The sequence below is a fragment of the Heterodontus francisci genome, chromosome 38, assembly GCF_036365525.1.
Source record: "Heterodontus francisci isolate sHetFra1 chromosome 38, sHetFra1.hap1, whole genome shotgun sequence".
Lineage (NCBI taxonomy): Eukaryota > Metazoa > Chordata > Chondrichthyes > Heterodontiformes > Heterodontidae > Heterodontus > Heterodontus francisci.
The window spans coordinates 24,713,856-24,733,877 of record NC_090408.1 but is presented as its reverse complement, the minus strand read 5'-3'; the positions used below and the strand labels follow the sequence as shown (position 1 = coordinate 24,733,877).

At 43.9% G+C, this 20,022-nt stretch overlaps 1 protein-coding gene across 6 annotated transcripts in view; it reads left to right on the top strand.

The window, feature by feature from the left end:
• Positions 1 to 20,022, top strand: part of znf280d (zinc finger protein 280D) — a 114,295-nt gene that overhangs the window by 67,941 nt on the left and 26,332 nt on the right. For all 6 annotated transcript variants that reach the window (XM_068017855.1, XM_068017852.1, XM_068017851.1 and 3 more), the window contains 4 exons: positions 8,558 to 8,658; positions 8,750 to 8,896; positions 10,839 to 10,973; positions 19,294 to 19,544. In XM_068017855.1, the coding sequence (XP_067873956.1) occupies positions 8,558 to 8,658; positions 8,750 to 8,896; positions 10,839 to 10,973; positions 19,294 to 19,544 (634 nt within the window). The remainder of the gene's footprint in view (positions 1 to 8,557; positions 8,659 to 8,749; positions 8,897 to 10,838; positions 10,974 to 19,293; positions 19,545 to 20,022) is intronic.

Sequence of the window (20,022 nt, the reverse complement as noted above, 5' to 3'; positions counted from 1 at the left end):
GGACACTTGAACTGTTGTTTGAAGAACCACCCATGCTGAAATTGTGTGCTTTGGGCTCAGTAAACAACAGAACCCTTTGTAACCTGGGGGAAAATGGTTACAGAGAAGCCACATGTCAAGGTTTATGGAGGGCAGGAAGTCGACTCTCTGGGGTTTGGACATTGTTTTCAGTTTAGTTGGGTGTGAACTGTTTGAAGACAGAACCACCCAGCTCATCTTTTTCTCTACCTCTTTGAAGAAATCCTGCAATGATCCACTGTGGGAGAGCTAAAATTCCTGGTGCTGCATAGCTCCCGAGAGGCTAGAAAAAAATCCTGTGATTCAGGTGTGTGCTGGCGGAAAACCCTGATGCCACTTTTCTCCTGGAAAGCCTACTAGAATAATTCTCGACATCTCCAGAACAGACTGCTTCTGAAACGATCCCAGTGACCAGCTTCCATATGCCCGGATGCCAGACCAAAAAAGGGACAATTGATATCCTTCCATATCTTTCTTTCAACAAGAATTAGCAAGTATTTGGCCAAAATAGGTTGTTTTTTTTTGTAACAGACCTCTGCAGAGAGAATTTCTAAACTTTTTTCCAGTATGTGTGAGCATAATTGGGGAATTTAAAAAGGGAGCTTTCATATTTCAATCTGTGTTAAATGCTTTGCTTCGTTACTGGTTAAGTCTTGTTTCATAATAAACTGATTATTTTGTTGTTTATTAAAGAAACCTAGTTGATGTATTTTATTCTGGATTTTTTTTTTAAAAAGTATATGATTGGCTGTATCGTTAACTGGGTAAAGATTTAAATATATGTTGTGACCTGTGGAGAAGTGGAACTAGAAAAGACAGCGAGTGCACTCCTCCAGCCTCGGTTGTAACAACTGGTTCACAATTAAAGGTTCCCTTCTACTTTTTCCTGTTGTTCTTACAGAGGCTATCCAGCTGGCCAGTCCACAACTTGTCGAGTATTTTTGTAATCTGCACCATATTCCCAAATAGTTCCAGGGATGTACGACGTATAGGCAATTTAGTATTTAATATAGGAAACATTTTCCAAGACATGGAAATGTGAATAGATCTTCATTAGTAGATCAATTAAAAATATTTCACTAAAATATACTAATCCTTTTTTAATGAAGTTGCACTAAAAACTTTTTAAAACTTGGCCAGTGTGTTGTGCAGAAGTTTTGCCAGTCATTTTTTTTTTAATAGGAATGGTGTAGAGTTTAGAATAATTATTTTAAGATGCAGAATATGAGAAATAGCAACAGGAGTAGGCCAAATGGTCCCTTGAGCCTGCTTCCCATTCAGTAAGATTATGGCTGAACTACTGCATCAACTCCACCTTTCCATCCTACCCCACATACTTTGATTCCTTTAGTGGCCAAAATTCAGTCATGAATATATTCATTGATTCAGCTGTCTGGGATAGAGAATTTCAAAGTGGAGACATTTTGCATCCCAGTCCTAAAAGACCAACCCTTTATCCTGATGCTAATTCCTAATTCTAGATTCTCCAGTCAGGGGAAACAGTTTCTCAGTGTCTGCCCTATCAAACCCTCTGAAAATTTTATACTTTTCAATTAAGATTTCTGTATATCAGTAAAATAGAACCCCGATTGTATTTATGTCACAGCCATTGCACCTTTTCCTCTTTCAGTCTTTAAATAACCAGAATTATTTTTGTGATTCCCATGGAACAGCTTTACTTGTACAACAGAATTCTGAAGCTTAAAATCTTTTCTGAAGCGGCTAACTGGTTCCTTGACATTCGATAAAAGCAAAATACTGCAGATGCTGGAAATCTGAAATAAAAATAAAAAATGCTGGAAATAGCAGGTCTGGCAGCATCTGTGGAGAGAGAAGCAGAGTTAACGTTTCAGGTCAGTGACTCTTCATTCATGACTTCTGATGAGTCACTGACCTGAAACGTTAACTCTGCTTCTCTCTCCACAGATGCTGCCAGACCTGCTGAGTATTTCCAGCATTTTTTGTTTTTATTCCTTGACATTTGATGTACTGCATTTAATGTGATGCTGTAGGACACTTTAGTCAGAAGCATTATAAATCACTATTAAATAGAATATTATTGAAATGCACTGTAAGTCTTTGAAGGGATAGTTTTTCTTAGGTAGGGACATCAAGGGATATGGAACAAAGGCAGGTAAATAGGTTTGAGATAGAGATCAGCCATGATCCAGTTAAATGGCAGATAAGGCTTGAGGGGCTGAATGGCCTATTCTTAGTTCCATGTTCCTATATTTTGTTCTCTTACTCATCCAGTTTAATTGTTCATTCTTTGCTTCTTGCCCAATATTTTTGCAAATAGTTCCTGTACAGTTAGATTTGCTATAAAGTGTAAAGATAAAAAGTCATTTTTGCTATTATTTGAAGCAATTTTAGAAGTAATTTGAGCTTTTCTCATATATTGTTTTTCCTCCAAACAGGCGCAAATGTGATGCTGGAATAATATGGCTAAATTAACTGTGCACTGAACTAGTCCTATTAATCTGTTTGTGTCAAGCCATGTTTCGTTAACACTAACTTTATTTCTATTATCTGGAGGTTTAACCAAGATGAAATAGAAAGTTATTTGTAACTTAGCATTCTTAACAAAGCTTCACAGCAATGTAATTAGTGCCACTATGTTTCTCAAGGTGAGGCATGTGAATCGGACAAGGTTGAACACCTCGACTTCGAACATCCGGTGCTAGCATTGAATTTTCCTTGCTGTGCTCCAGAATGTTCCTTCATCTTTAACTTGCTGCACCAGCATGAGTATTTTCCTTTCACACACCTTGCTGAGTGAGACATGCTAAATTAATGGGCAGATTTGTCTTGTGGGCCAAATCACACCAAGAACTTGGTTGAGGCTTCCTAAACTGCTTTCATGGACCCTTTCAGTCAGCAGAGAAGGTAGATTTTCATCTTAACAGATTCTTCTAAATTCAAATGCAAGTCCCAGAAGTGAAAGGATGATGTTCCAGCCCACTCTACTTCTCTACTACTATAATAGTGCCACTAATCAGTAAAGTGTTAGTTAAGAACATTGGTAGCACTAAGGGGGATATATACATAGTTTTATTAAGTGTTAAGTGGAGGTTAGATTGGAATCCACTGATATCTGCCAAGATCTTAACTCCAGCTAACTATATAAATGGTGCAGTTTCTCTGGTTTAAATTAATTCTTCTAAAGTAAACCCCTTTCAGAGGTAGGGTTCATGCAGAGACTGATTTCAAAGGCAGTGTAAGGTAATGGATTTACTGCTCAATTTATTCTTCCACGTCAGGATGTGTGCAGTTGATAGTGTTTTGCAAAATGTAAATTTGACTGCAGAGAGTCAGCTGCATGAACACTTCCACTTAATCTGACCTTGTGTATTGGGAACTATGTCTGCATTGATATAACTGAGTTTAGTATAAATCAGGTATGGTTAGAGGAAGGGGATTATAAAGAAAGGTAAAGTTTAGTGTCGATAAGCCATTTGTCACACTAAATGAGCAAAAACTACAAGATGTAATGTTATAGGAAACATTAAGAAATTTACTGGAGAAATAAATTGTGGGGAATCAAGGATGAATCAAACAAATCTGATCAGAAAACATTGTGGGAAATGCAAAAGAAAATAGCATTCAAATTCAGTGCAACTTATTAAGGACTTTAGATTGTAGTGGGTAGAATAAGGCCCCTAGCGTAACTAGTATTTTTTAATTAAGGGAGTAACTAATTAATCTAAGGGTAAGTCATGGCAGGAGAGCTCAGCCCTGTGATATGCCCCTCCTGCGCTATGTGTCCCTGGTTACCATGTGTGCAGGAAGTGTATCCATCTGCAGCTACTGGCTACCCGCATTGCAGAGCTGGAGCTGCGCGAGGATTCATTGTGGAGTATCCACGATGCTGAGAACATCGTGGATAGCACGTTTAGCAAGGTGGTCACACCGCAGGTAATGGCTGCACAGGCAGAAAAGGGATGGGTGACCACCAGGCGGGGTAGTAGGCACAGGCAGGTAGTGTAGGAGTCCCCTGTGGCCACACCCCACCCCCCCCCCCCCCCCTTCAAACAGCTATACCGCTTTGGATACTGTTTGGGTGGGGGGGGGTGGGTGGTGGTGGGGGCGGTGACCTCCTTGGGGAAAGCCGCAACAGCCAAGTTTGTGGCATCACGGAGGGCTCTGCTGCACAGCAGGGGAGGAAAAGGGATGGAAGAGCTATAATGATAGGGGATTCGATCGTAAGGGATGCAGATAGGTGTTTCTGTGGCCGCAAATGAGACTTCAGGATGGTTTGTTGCCTCCCTGGTGCTAGGGTCAAGGATGTCTCGGAGCGGCTGCAGGACATTCTGAAGGGGGAGGGGGAGCAGTCAGAGGCCGTGATGCACATTGGTACCAATGGCATAGGTAGAAAGAGGGATGAGGTCCTGCAACAAGAATTTAGGGAGCTAGGTAGCAGATTAAAAAGCAGGACCTCAAAGGTTGTAATCTCTGGATTACTCCCTGTGCCACATGCTAGCAAGTATAGGAATAGGAGGATAGAGCAGATAAATGCGTGGTTGAGGAGATGGTGCAAGAGGGAGGGCTTTCGGTTTCTGGATCACTGGGTCTGTTTCTGGCAAAGGTGGGACCTGGGACAAGTTGGACGGGTTGCACCTGAAGCGGAACGGGACTAACATCCTTGCTGGGAGGTTTGCTAGTGGTGGTGGGGGGAGGGGGGGGGTTAAGTTAATTTGGCAGGGGGATGGGATACAGAGTGGAGGAACAGTAGGGGGTGAGGCACAGCCAAATATAGAAGAAAAACTGAGTCCGTCTGGAAGGCAGAGCAAATATAGACCTGTTAAGGCACAAGTGAAAAATGCAACGCTGAATTACATTTACTTTAATGCAAGGAGTCTTACTAATAAGGCAGATGAATTGAGGACATTGATTAGCACATGGGATTATGATATTGCTATCACAGAGACATGGCTGAGGGCGGGGTAGGACTGGCAACTCAATACTCCAGGGTATAGAATCTTCAGGCGTGATAGGGGAGGGGATAAAAGAGGAGGTGGCATTGCACTGTTGATCAAGGAGTCAATTACTGCAGTAAGGAGGGATGATCTCTTAGGTTCTACCCATATGACCTCATTTGAGGAACCTAAGAACAAAAGGGGGCAATCACTTAGCTGGGCATGTAATACAGGCCTCCAAGCAGTCAGGGAGAGATAGAGGAACAGATATGTAGGCAAATCTCAGAGAGGTGTAAAAATAATATGGTAATAATAGTAGGGGATTTCAACTTACCTAATATCAACTGGGATAGTCTTGGTGCAAAAGGCTTAAAGGGGGAGGAATTCTTAAAATGCATACAGGAGAGCTTTTTGAGCCAGTACGTAGAAAGTCCTACAAGAGAAGGGGCAGTACTGGACCTAATCCTAGGGAATGAAGCTGGACAAGTGGTCGAAGTATCAGTGGGGGAGCATTTCGGGGATAGTGACCATAACAGTGTAAGAGTTAAGGTAGTTATGGAAAAGGACAAAGACGGGCTAGAAATAAAGGTACTGAATTGGGGGAAGGCCGATTTCAATTTGATAAAATAGGATCTGGCCAAAGTGGACTGGGAGCAGCTACTTGTAGGAAAGTCTACATCAAGCCAGTGGGAGTCATTCAAAGAGGAAATAGTTAAGGTGAAGGGATAGGACCATCAAGTCCAGGGAACCCTGGATGTCAAAGGATATAGAGTATTGGATCAGGAAAAAAAAGGAGGCTTATGGCAGATTCGGCCTGCTGAAAACAGCAGAGGCATTAGAGGAGTATAGAAAATGTAGGGGGGACACTTAAAAAAAGTAATTAGGAGAGGGAAGAGGGGACATGAAAAAACACTGGTGGGCAAGATAAAGGAAAATCCTAAGGCATTTTATAAGTATATTAAGGGCAAGAGGATAACCAGGGAAAGCGTAGGGACCAAAGTGGCAATCTGTGTGTGGAGCCGGAGGACACAGGTGAGGTTTTAAATGATTACTTTTCATCTGTTTTCACTGTGGAGAACGACGATGTAGGTGTAGAGATCAGGGAGGAGGATTGCGATATACTTGAAAATATTAACATTGAAAGGGAGGAAGTATTAGATGTTTTAGGGGGCTTAAAAGTGGATAAATCCCCAGGCCCAGATGAGATGTATCCCAGGCTGTTATGTGAAGCAAGGGAGGTGATAGCAGGGGCTCTAATGTAAATTTTCAGATCCTCTCTGGCCATGGAAGAGGTGTCAGAGGACTGGAGGACAGCGAATGTGGTACCATTATTCAAGAAGGGTAGCAGGGATAGATCAGGTAATTACAGTCTGGTGAGTCTAACATCAGTGGTAGGGAAACTGTTGGAAAAATTCTGAGGGACAGAATTAATCTCCACTTGGAGAGGCAGGGGATGGTCAGCACGGCTTTGTTGGGGAGATCGTGTCTAACTAGCTTGATTGAATTTTTCGAGGAGGTGACTAGATGTGTAGATGAGGGTAAAGCAGTTGCTGTAGTTTACATGGACTTCAGTAAGGCTTTTGATGAGGTTCAATTTGACAAATTGGATCCAAAATTGGTTTAGTGGCAGGAACCAGATGGTAATGGTCGAGGGTTGTTTTTGCGAGTGGAAGCCTGTGACCAGTGGTGTATCACAGGGATCGGTGCTAGAACCCTTGCTGTTTGTAGTGTTCTTTTTTGGGCCTCCTTATCTCGAGAGACAATGGATACGCGCCTGGAGGTGGTCAGTGGTTTGTGAAGCAGCGCCTGGAGTGGCTATAAAGGCCAATTCTAGAGTGACAGGCTCTTCCACAGGTGCTGCAGAGAAATTTGTTTGTCGGGGCTGTTGCACAGTTGGCTCTCCCCTTGCGCCTCTGTCTTTTTGCCTGCCAACTACTAAGTCTCTTCGACTTTCCACATTTTAGCCCTGTCTTTATGGCTGCCCGCCAGCTCTGGCGAACGCTGGCAACTGACTCCCACGACTTGTGATCAATGTCACAGGATTTCATGTCTCGTTTGCAGACGTCTTTAAAGTGGAGTCGTGGATGGCCGATGGCTCGCTGTACAGTGTGTCTTTGGGGATCCTGCCATCTTCCATGCGGCTCACATGGCCAAGCTTGTAGCGTACATTAATGATATAGACGTGAATATAGGAGGTATGATCAGTAAGTTTGCAGATGACACGAAAATTGGTGGTGTCGTAAATAGTGAGGAGGAAAGCCTTAGATTACAGGATGATTTCAATGGGCTGGTACGATGGGTGGAGCTGTGGCAAATGGAATTTAATCCTAAGAAGTGTAAGGGGATACATTTTGGGAGGACTAACAAGGCAAGGGAATATACAATGGATGGTAGGACCCTTGGAAGTACAGAAGGTCAGAGGGAAGAGGGACCTTGGTGTACTTGTCCATAGATCACTGATGGCAGCAGCACAGGGAGATAAGGTGGTTAGGAAGGCATATGGGATACTTGCCTTTATTAGCCGAGGCATAGAATATAAGAGCAGGGAAGTTATGATGGAGCTGTATAAAACGCTAGTTAGGCCACAGCTGGAGTACTGTGTACAGTTCTGGGAACCACACTATAGGAAGGATGTGATTGCACTGGAGGGAGTGCAGAGGAGATTCGCTAGGATGTTGCCTGGGCTGGAGCATTTCAGCTATGAAGAGCGACTGAAAAGGCTAGGGTTGTTTTCCTTAGAACAGAGAAGGATGAGGGGAGACATGATTGAGGTATACAAAATTATGAGGGGCATTGATAGGTTAGATAGGAAGAGACTTTCCCCTTAGCAGAGGGATCAATAACCAGGGGGCATAGATTTAAGGTGAGGGGCAGGAGGTTTAGAGGGGATTTGAGGAAAAAATTTTCACCCAGAGGGTGATTGGAATCTGGAATACACTGCCTGAAGGGGTGGTAGAAGCAGGAACCCTCACAACATTTAAGTAGTATTTAGATGAGCACTTGAAACGCTACAGCATACAAGGCTACGGACCAAGTGCTGGGAAATGGGATTAGAATAGTTAGGTGCTTGATGGCACAGACACGATGGGCCGAAGGGCCTGTTTCTGTGCTGTATAACTTGATGACTCTAAATCTAAGCATGGTACAGCTAGAGTACTGAAATCATAACATTATTCCAGACCAAATTTTGATTTTGTAAAGAAAAAGTAGTTGTAAGGCATTTAACTATTTTTGAAAATAAAAACGTCCCTATGAAAAGGCAGAGTAAGACCAGAAGTAAAAATCAGTTGTCAGAAATAGTTTATGCTTAATGTGATTAACAATGCTGCTTGCCCAGATTTTCCCCCCTCTTATGTCAAGAGGTCAGGTATCTTAACTTTATTCATAAAATGCTGGAGCAGAAGAGAATGTTTCAACTTCCAGGAAAGTGCATGACATTGATAATATTTAGAAAATAATTAGTTTGTTCCTTTTCCCCTTGTTAAACAACATGCGGAACGAAACTGGGTAGTGCAAACTACCTTGATTTTTTTTGATTACAGCAAAACTTATAAGATGGAAAACATCTGCAGAAGCAAATCTTGCACAGTTTGTTGTAACCTTATTCTTTGGTTGCTTTCCAGCAATTTGCAAAATTTGTGAGTTGTCCTATGAATCTGAACAAGTACTTCTACAGCATATGAAAGACAATCATAAACCAGGGGAAATGCCATATGTTTGTCAGGTAATTTTTCAATTGCTATTTGTAAACAAAGATTTGTTTAAAAAGCTTTTGTGAAAAATTACAACTTTTTCCCCGGCTTTTCCCCTTCTAGGTATGCAACTACCGGTCATCAGTGTATTCAGATGTTGATAACCATTTCCGCATCGTTCATGAAAATACCAAGCAGTTGCTCTGCCCTTTTTGCCTTAAGGTCATTAAAAGTGGAAATGCTTATGTTCAGCATTACATGAGGCATCAGGTACGGTATTAGTTTGATGTGCGTTGAATTTTATTTCTAATTTCATCATGGCTTTCTGCGATAATACTGCAGATGGATAATTAACTATCTGGTTATAGTTATTTTTACTTGCAGACTACCTGGGATAGTAGGACTTCTGTGATTAGTGTCAGTTGAGTGAATTAGCTCAGGAAAAATGCTATATTTTCATTAGATTTTGAAATGCATGAGAAAGTGGTAGATATGAGAGAAAGTCTTGCATTTACCATAAAGGAAAAGGTAGGTCACTGACCAGTTACAGCATTATTGTTGTTTTTGACATTCGTTGTTAGGTTTATTGAACATCTCAGTTTGTCACTGCCAGTGGAGAAATCTATTTGTGGCTCATAGCTGAACAACTTGAACAGTCAGCATAACCAGAAATCCACTTATAGACTACTGTGTTCAGTTATCTGCTTTCCTTGAATTGATTAGACTTCATAACTTGGTGCCATTGAGAAGTAGGTCGTAATCGCTTGACTAAACACAAAGTTTCACAAAAATGCTGCTTGTTTTATTGTTTGAATACCGAAGTGCAAATCATAATTGTGGGGGGGGGGGGGAGGGAAACATTTTTTACATTAGCTTCTACTAATATATTTTGATCTTGCATGTTAACAAGAATAAAAAGTGGAAGTAAAACACAATAGCTTCTCGAAGAAAATCTTTGGGAGGATGCACAAAGCATGTAATAACAAAGCAACTGCTGAGAAGATGGGGTATCATGTGTCATTGATCTGGAGCCATAAATACATTGAGCAACTTTTTAATCAGAGGCAAACATTAAACCTTTTTCTTAGAATTTTGTGACCTGAAATATCTGTATAGGAGAGAATATAATGTAGTAAAACACTGTTTTTCTCTAAAGCTGCATTTGATTAGCAGTTATTTCAGTCAGATGGAAGGGTGGAGGACAGCCAGTGCCTGCATATGATTAAGCTTTTTCTCCCCATGTAATTTATGCTTTTCAGTTCTACATTTAGCTGGGAAATAATTTCATTGAGTTTCTTTTAAACCCAAGGTGAAAAGCCAAGGCCCAAAGGATAGAACACTATCTAGGTTGAAAAGCAAAAAAGAGAAATTGGAAAATAGTCACTAGATGATGCCAGATTTCAGTTTTAAGAGTCTGGTAAGTGTAGGAGGAGCGCCTGAGGAAGGTTAGGAGTTCCACAATTTTGACATGCAAGAGGATGGGGTTAGTAGTGAGCAAGATTGTATGTCAGACAACACATCTATTCAGGAATGTGAAGACATGTGGAGAGTGATTGTCGGCAGGTTTTTAATAGGCAAGATCTTATGGATGCTAGGGAAACAAAGTGATCGGGTTGGCTTTTTTGAAAATGTTAAAAGCAATGGCAAGAACTCGCAGGTTTCCATGGTCAAGGGTAATATGTATATGGGTTTATGTGCAGGATGGAGTTGAGTAAGCATAGGATTGCACCTCTGTACTTTTCTTCCCCGTTAGCTATAGGGGAACGAAACACAGCCTTAACTTCAAAAAGGAAAACCTTGAAACACTATGATGTTTTCACAGCTCCTTGGTTGTATTGAAATGATAGGATACAACTGAGCAGCTGTGAACTCAACTTGTGTAATAGCAATCCACTGTCAGTGAATCACAGAATAATAGTCTGGCACTTTACATAGTTTTTTGTGACAGCAAGTAGCTTGCTCATCCTTTTGAACTGGGAATGGTGCTGTTTAAGAGAGATGGAATAATGTTTTGTTCAAACTAAGGATGTGAAACACAAACGCAAGTAAAGATCTTGGGATAAAAGCATCCCCTGCCACAATCCAGTTATCTTCTCCTTAGAAGCACTGGTCACATTTTTATTATACTAATCAGCTCTGTGTGGATTAAGTAAATTATACCCCATCATTCTAATTTCCAAAAAGTTACTTAAAATTTTTATTTCTTGTCCAGAAAAAAGGAGTTTACCGTTGCAGCAAGTGTAAGCTTCAGTTCTTGACCTGTAAAGAAAAAGTGGATCACAAAACGCAACACCATAGGACATTTCGAAAGCCTATGCAGTTAGAAGGTCTACCTCCTGGAACAAAGGTCAGGTTACTGCACTTTTTATATGCATTTTGCCTTTTCTCAGAGTGTTATTGCAGCTATTTAACAATTTGGTAGCTAGTTAGCTGTTTTCAATGGAGCTTTCAATTTTAAATTTATCAGATTTAATTGATTTGTAATTTGTAAAGACATAGATTACTAGTGCAGTCACTAATTATAATGTATAGTGAACACATTTAATATGTATCATATACCCTGTTCTTCTATTTAATTACACAAATACTTGAGTTTTAAGTGGGAGGATAAATTGTTTTCACCCCTCCCTCAAGGAAACATGAGTAGGAGGAAGGGCTACTGCTGCTCTAATTCTCTAATCCATGTACCATATAAATGCAGCTAAAATCTTAATGTTCAACTTACCCGAAAGTCCTTTTTCAATAATAGGGCCTTGATTTTTAAAATGCTTGCAGAGAATCGTATTTTTTTCCCCCAGCATGATATTTTTACCTGTATTATTGAGGCTGTCACCCTGTGCATCAACTCATGTGCTGATGGGAGTGATTGATGCAAGATGGTGCTTATTGTCAGATTTTTTAAGGCTGAGTTTGCTGAAAACGCAACCACTAGGTGATGCAGGACTGGCACATGCACAAATGCAGCTTCATCCACTGAAATATCACTGTCTGCAACTCTCAGGCAGCTGCCAGTAATAAAGATGGTGCTGCTCAATTTGTCACAAAAAGCAAACGCATCTTAAACCTAAATCCTCACAGTGGCTGCAATTGCCGCCTCCATCCCACCTCCCAACAGTACCTGTGCTAGTACAGACCCAAATAATCTCATTGTAGGGCATCTTTCAATTCACTCTTTGCATGATGCTAATTATTTGAACATATTGGTTTTGGAAATAGATTCATGTGACTTATTCTCTTGCACAATTACAGCAGTGCAAATGGATTCTGGACTATAATTCAGAAGCCATCGTGCTTCTCTTCGCCGCTCCTGCCCACGCCCGTTTGCCGCCACTTCCCTCGGCCAGTCGCTCCCCGCCTTGCTGCTGCTTTCCCTCAGCCACTCGGTCCCACCCTCGCCGCTTCCCTACCTCGGCCGCTCACTCCAAGCCTCGCCACTTCCCTCTTATTGGCCTCTGGCTTCTGTGTTGCCCCTTCGGCCCCTCGTTCTCTGATTTGCTGCTTTGGTGGCTCGTTCCTTGCCACTTCTGCGGGCAGCGCGGCAGGAACGATCGGCCAAAGGGGGAAGTGACAAGGCCCAGGGGGAGACGAGCAAGGGCGGGAGCGACTGGCTGCGGGGGTAAGCTGCGAGGTGAGGAGCGAGTGGCTGAGGCGGGGCATGAGTGGCTGAGGAAAGGTGGCAGGGAGCAGGCCTCGTTCCACCACTCAATGATGTTTTAAAGTGCATGCGCAGCACCATACTGGCAGGAAGAAACAGTTCCGCGCATATGCGCAGCTGGGAACGCACTGATGACATCGGCACTTGGCTGCGTTGTCTGGAGTCACTTTGTGTTTTAATGCTATGGGCTAGTACTCATCTTCCTTAACTATTTTACACATCCACAAGTATACTTTAATTGAAATGAAAATATCTGGATAGTAAAGTTAAGTGAAAGTGAAACTGCAGAGGTGCTTTAGTCAGTTGCAGATTACATTTTTATTTTTAGTAATGTAACCCTTTATGTGTTGCATTGCAGGGAGGTGGGTTAAAAATTCAATCGCACATGTTGCCCCCACACATTGGTATTGCTGAGAATGATAACTCAATGTGGAGAGGTTTCAAGTGGACACTGAATTGTTTACCCAATGTGGGAAAAGAGAGAAGTAAAAGTAGTATTGACATGAGGCAGCTGTGCTGCACACCTAATAGCTGATTGCAGTGTTATTTATGAAACCTTTGATAGTAGGTCATGCACCTTTTTGGCTGGAGATGTTCTTAAAAACCCTTTCAGTCCTTGTGTGCTGCTACCCTCATTGTATTTGAAATATGTTTAATGATGTCTTTTGCAGGATCTTTGATATTTCTAATAAAAGTGTTAGTAAATGCCACTGTTATTTAAAAGTAAATCTGTAAATGGAACTCTTGTATGCACTGCATTTCTGTCACTTCATGTTGTGTTCCAGATACAAAATCTTTCTAAATTTTTTTTTTTAGAAAGGAAGGTTTTTCACCTTGGGTTGACTCACGGATTTACAGACAGCCACCAATTAGCAGAGAAATCATTACCCTTTAATTGACCTCAGGATATGCCAAACAGCAATTTGCCTCAAACGATCAGGGGATGTACCTGTTAGACCTTCTGGTCACACAGGAAAATGCAAGTTACATACAGATGCACGTTAGCGGCAGAATAACTAAATGTTATATAGCCCTCCTGATAAAACTGCAGGTGCAGTAATGTAATGGTTATGTTACTGGACAAGTAACCTGGACTAAAACCTTGGTGGTTTGAGAATTTGAATTCAGTTTTTAAAAAATCTGCAAATAATTCCAGATTATTTCAGAAACAGTGAAACTGTCAGACTGAATAATTCTGTACTTGTTGACAAACTAGTCCACTAATTTCCTTTAGGGAAGAAAATATGCCATCCTTACCCAATCTGGTCTATGTGACTCAATCCCACACTAACTTGGTTGACTGTTAACTGCCTCTTGAAGTCACCTGACAAGCCATTCAGTTTCATCAAGAAGGTGCCCACCATCAAATCTCTCTCAATTTGGCTACAACTGACCCGGATATCTTTCTTCTTTGGCCTCCTTGTCTCGAGAGACAATGGGTATGCGCCTGGAGATGGTCAGTGTTTTGTGAAGCAGCACCTGGAGTGGCTATAAAGGCCAATTCTAGAGTGACAGACTCTTACACAGGTGCTACAGATAAAATTGGTTGTTGAGGCTGTTACACAGTTGGCTCTCCCCTTGCAATTCTGTCTTTTTTCCTGCCAATTGCTAAGTCTCTTCGACTTGCCACACTTTAGCCCCGCCTTTATGGCTGCCCGCCAGCTCTGGCAATCGCTGGCAACTGACTTCCACGACTTGTGATCAATGTCACAGGACTTCATGTCGCGTTTGCAGACGTCTTTAAAGCAGAGACATGGACGGCAGGTGGGTCTGATACCAGTGACGAGCTCGCTGTACAATGTGTCCTTGGGGATCCTGCCGTCTTCCATGCAGCTCACATGGCCAAGCCATCTCAAGCGCCGCTGGCTCAGTAGGGTGTATATGCTGGGGATGTTGGCCGCCTCGAGGACTTCTGTGTTGGAGATACGGTCCTGCCACCTGATGCCAAGGATTCTCCGGAGGCAACGAAGATGGAATGAATTGAGACGTTGCTCTTGGCTGACATACGTTGTCCAGGCCTCGCTGCCGTAGAGCAAGGTACTGAGGAAACAGGCTTGATACACTCGGACTTTTGTGTTCTGTGTCAGTGCGCCATTTTCCCACACTCTCTTGGCCAGTCTGGGCATAGCAGTGGAAGCCTTTCCCATGCGCTTGTTGAGTTCTGCATCGAGAGACAGGTTACTGGTGATAGTTGAGCCTAGGTAGGTGAACTCTTGAACCACTTCCAGAGCATGGTCGCCGACATTGATGGATGGAGCATTTCTGACGTCCTGTCCCATGATGTTCGTTTTCTTGAGGCTGATGGTTAGGCCAAATTCGTTGCAGGCAGCCGCAATCCTGTCGACGAGTCTCTGCAGACACTCTTCAGTGTGAGATGTTAATGCAGCATCGTCAGCAGAGAGGAGTTCCCTGATGAGGACTTTCCGAACAAAGAGCAGTACAGCACAGGAACAAGCCATTCGGCCCTCCAAGCCTGCGCCGATCTTGATGCCTGTCTAAACTAAAACCTTCTGCCCTTCCGGGGACTGTATCCCTCTATTCCCATCCTATTCATGTATTTGTCAAGATGCCTCTTAACTGTCGCTATCGTACCTGCTTCCACCACCTCCCCCGGCAGCAAGTTCCAGGCACTCACCACCCTCTGTGTAAAGAACGTGCCTCGCACATCCCCTCTAAACTTTGCCCCTCTCACCTTAAACCTATGTCCCCTAGTAACTGACTCTTTCACCCTGGGAAAAAGCTTCTGACTATCCACTCTGTCCATGCCACTCATAACTTTGTAAACCTCTTCTCACGTCGCTCCTCCACCTCTGTCGTTCCAGTGAAAACAATCCGAGTTTATCCAACCTCTCCTCATAGCTAATGCCCTCCAGACCAGGCAACATCCTGGTAAACCTTTTCTGCACCCTCTCCAAAGCCTCCACGTCCTTCTGGTAGTGTGGCGACCAGAATTGCGCGCAATTCTGTACTCAACGGCTATACTTTGGTCTTCGCTGTTAGACGGGCAAGGTTGAACAACCTGTCACCTGATCTTGTGTGGAGGAAAATTCCTTCTTCTGAAGACTTGAATGCATGTGAGAGCAGCAGGGAGAAGATGATCCCAAACAGTGCAGGTGCGAGAACACAGCCCTGTTTCACGCCACTCAGGATAGGAAAGGGGTCTGATGAGGCGCCGCTATGCTGAATAGTGCCTTTCATATTGTCGTGGAATGAGCTGATGATACTTAGTAGCTTTGGTGGACATCCAATCTTTTCTAGTAGTCTGAAGAGACCACGTCTGCTGACGAGGTCAAAGGCTTTGGTGAGATCAATGAAAGCAACGTAGAGGGGCATCTGTTGTTCACGACATTTCTCCTGTAGCTGGCGAAGAGAGAACAGCATGTCACTGGTAGATCTCTGTGCTCGAAAGCCACACTGTGCCTCAGGGTAGACACGCTCAGCCAGCTTCTGGAGCCTGTTTAAAACAACTCGAGCGAAGTCTTTCTCCACTATGCTGAGCAGGGAGATTCCATGGTAGTTGTTGCAGTCACCACGGTCACCCTTGTTCTTATAGAGGGTGATGATATTGGCATCGCGCATGTCCTGTGGTACTGCTCCCTCGTCCCAGCACAAGCAAAGCAGTTCGTACAGTGCTGAGAGTATAGCAGGCTTGGCACTCTTGATTATTTCAGGGGTAATGCCGTCCTTCCCAGGAGCTTTTCCGCTGGCTAGAGAATCAATGGCATCACTGATTTCCGATTTTGATGGCTGTACGTCCAGCTCATCCATGACTGGCAGAGACTGGGCTGCATTGAGGGCAGTCTCAGTGACAAAATTTTCCCTGGAGTAAGTTTCAGGTAGTGCTCAACCTAGCGGTCCATTTGCTTGCGTTGGTCAGTGATTCTGTCCCTTGATTTAGATTTGAGGGGGGGCGCGATCTTCTTGATAGTTGGCCCAAAAGCTCACTTACTGCCATCATACATTCCTCTGATGTTTCCGGTGACGAAGGCCAACTGAATATGACTGCATAGGTGTTGCCAGCAGTCATTTGCGCAGCGCCTGGCTGCTTTAAATGCTACGGATGTTAACTCGCTGGGGGCTTTCTTGTCGTTCAGCAGTGCAATGCGCTTAGCGGCTATGACATGTTCCAGCTCTTCGAAGTGAGATTGAAACCAGTCTGCATTCCGCTTCACACGTTTGCCATAGGTGGTCATTGCTGAGTCATAGATGGCGCCTCTGGTGTGGGCCCACTTGGTCTCTGCATCCCCTGTAGGAGTGTTTTGAAGGGCTTTTTCAAGTGAATTTAGAAACTTATATAACAGCTGTGAATGAGAATTTCTACTTGTGTTGATGTTCGGGCGGCCCTTCTGCTTGGAGTGATGCAGCTTCTTTGGTTTGAGTCTAACCTTGCTGCACACCAGGGAGTGGTCAGTGTCGCAGTCCGCACTATGGAAGCTGCGTGTGATTTGAACGCTGTTTAAAGAGGCTCGCCTTGTGATGATGAGGTCCAGCTGGTGCCAACGACGTGATCTTGGGTGCCTCCAAGAAACCTGGTGACAGGGTTTGGTATGAAAGACCGAGTTGGTGATGCAGAGGTTATGATAGGTACACAACTCAAGCAGTCTCTGTCCATTCTCATTCATCCTTCCAATGCCATAGCGCCCAAGGCAGGAGGGCCATGAGTCATGGTCGGCCCCAACCCTGGCATGAAAGTCCCCCAGCAGGAACAGGTGTTCGGTATTGGGGATGCTACTAATGATATTATGGAGTTCCTCGTAGAACTGGTCTTTAGCTTCAGGTGGGGAGCAGAGTGTTGGAGCATAGATGCTGAGTAGGTGTACTGTACCAGAGGCGGTGAACAGTCGGATGGACAGTATGCATTACGAGCCATTTGATGGTGGCTCTATCATGCTGAGCAAAGAGTTTCTGATGGCGAAGCCCACTCCATGCTGTCTTGGTTCTTCAGGATCCCTACTCTGCCAGAAGAAGGTGTAGTCTTGCTCTCTTAGAGATCCGCTCACAGGGCGGCATGTCTCCTGAAGTGCTGCAATGTCCACATTGATTCTACTGAGCTCGTTGTTAATGATGGCGGTCTTCCGAGAATCGTTGATTTGTGTCAGGTCTTCCGACAGGCCAGGACACATAGTTCTGACGATCCAGCTTGCAAAACGAAGGGCTGGTACCTTCTTTCCTTTTCTTGTGCTGTTTGGTGCGGTGTTACAGTCCACTTTCAGGCAATGACCCTGAGCTCCAAGCACCCATTGAAGCAGGTGGACTGTGGTGGGACAGAACCTTACTGACCGGGGGCTGCCCGGTTTGAGGCGGACAGTAGCTGTCCAGTGAGATGCGATGACATCTCCCACCGACAAAGGCAACCCGTGGCGCCCAATCTCTACGCCAATTGAGCTGGACATATAACCCATAACTGCTGCCTTCCGTGTTGTGGTCGCTGTGAGGCAACTATGGAGTGACCTCTCCATGGCACATGCCTGGGCGGATGTATGGAGGTTGTGAGTTGCCCAAGCATCAAACCCCCCCCCTTGGCCTTCCTGGTGGGGTCCAAAGGAGTGCAGAGCACGACGTTTGGCACCGGTAGGCCTGCAGAAACTGCCGGAAACATGCCAAAGGTGACACATGATTGCCTTTGGGGTTCTGCTCCGGAGCTTCTGTTAGGGTTTACTCTTTTAGCCTTGGTCTCTCACGTGACGCCCACAAGGCAGTGGGGTTGTTAGGGCCCCTGCTCAGGTGTTGGTGGATGCCGGTTGGGGAGGGGGGAAGGGGGTGCGAGGGGGAGGGGTGCAGTGGGAAGGGGGTGCGAGGGGGAGCTGGGAAGGGTACTGCTGGGGTGTAGGCGAGGGGGTGCAGGGGAAGTGGGTGCGAGGGGGGAGTTGGGAAGGGGGTACGGGCAGGTGGGGGAAGGGGGTGCAGGTAATAAAACATTTCATCAGCTCTTGTTTGCAGTGAAATGCTGCATGTAACCAGAGTCAAGGCTGCAAACTGGATTTAGGCAGGTTTAGTAAAAGTTTTAAAAAGTAAGAAGTTGAGGAGCCGCCTAAACCCTGGGGTCGCCTCTGGGCGCCGGAAAATGGATTTTGTATCTTGGGGTCGTCCATCGCTGCTCTGGTGGACGAGCTCCCCGAACACAGACATGTGGTCTTCCTGCCCTTCGACGATACCGATGCCAGATTTAAGGTGAAGGAGCGAGGTCGCTGCTCCGGAGCCGGCGGGAAACTCAGTTTCCTGTCCGGATGTCAAGCGTGAAGGGCGGCGCGGCCATGTCGGGCTCCAGGTCTCTGGAGGTGCAGAGGGAAAATGTTGACGGCTTCTAATACAGCTGCTCAAACTAATACAGCAGACCCAGATTTAAGGCAAAAATTTGAGCGATAACATATGGTAAGTGTAGCATGCTTGGGAGGAATAGGTGACTTTGGACCAGTGGGGGTTTTCTTTGCTTTGACCCAGATATCAGGCAAAGAAAACCCCCACTGGTCCAAAGTCACCTATTCCTCCCAAGTATGCTACACTTACCATATGTTATCACTCAAATTTTTCATATACTGTATCCCAAAATATTATTTTCTGAAAGTAATATTCTGGTATGTCAACAAATGCAGAATATTCAAAGCACTGTTGTCACAGGTTGCCTTCCTTCAGGCAACAACTTTGAAAAGCTTACCTTCAGAGCTTTGGTTCATTGGTGGAAGTATGACAGCTCGGGGAATGTTTGTGTGACGTGTTGAAGGAATCATATTTTCTATAATTTCTTCTTCTTCTTTGGCCTCCTTGTCTCGAGAGACAATGGGTAAGCACCTGGAGGTGGTCAGTGGTGTCAGTCGCTGCGAGGCAACTATGAAGTGACCTCTCCATGGCGCATGCCTGGGCGAATGTATGGAGGTTGAGAGTTGCCCAATAGTCCTGTAGAAATTGTCTCAATGTTACCTAATGGTTCAAGCAATAGAATCAATGGTTTTAAAAACTCTTTGTGTGGGGGCATTTCTTACAATCTTCTGATTGATGTCTCTTAATTTAACAGGTTACTATTCGAGCTTCCATGACACCTTATCAGGTGGGATCATCTTCCATGCCTTCAGTTAATACTGCAAGTACACTCCAGTGCTCATCGTCAGTAACAGAAAACACTAAATTGTACACACCAACTATAAACCAAGTTAATACTGGAGGAAGGTCACTGCCAGCACCGTACTTTAAGCTAGAGGGAAAGAAAGAAAGTCCAACGAATAAAAAAACAACCAAATCTTTCAACATTGTGCTGCAACCTTTCAGGTAAACTATGCCAAGTTATTTTCATATCATCTTAATTCCAGTGTCTCAATAAAAATGCATAAACAAGGATGTGTAAAGCTAAAAGAATAACTGCAGAGCTAGATTGTGTCAGCTGGCATTTTTCATGTTGATTTTATTGAAAACTGTAATTCCTGATTGAGTTCACTTCCTAAATCTGATCTATTTGATCTCTGTTTGTGTTTTTAGTGAGGTTTTGTCTTAAAGCCTTGCATTTATATGTCACTTTTTCATGTCATCGCTCAAATACACAGAGTGAATTACATTAAGGAGAAATAAAAGTGATGTAAGCAAATGTGGCAACTATTTTGCACACTGTAAGGTCTCACAAAAATGAGAAGAGTGGCTAATCAGCCTATTTGTGTGGTGGTGGTTGATCAGCCTCCCTGTTCTTCAAATAGTACAACAGGGTATTTAACATCCATCCAAAATACCTGAATAGTCAAGTCATGTCTTGACT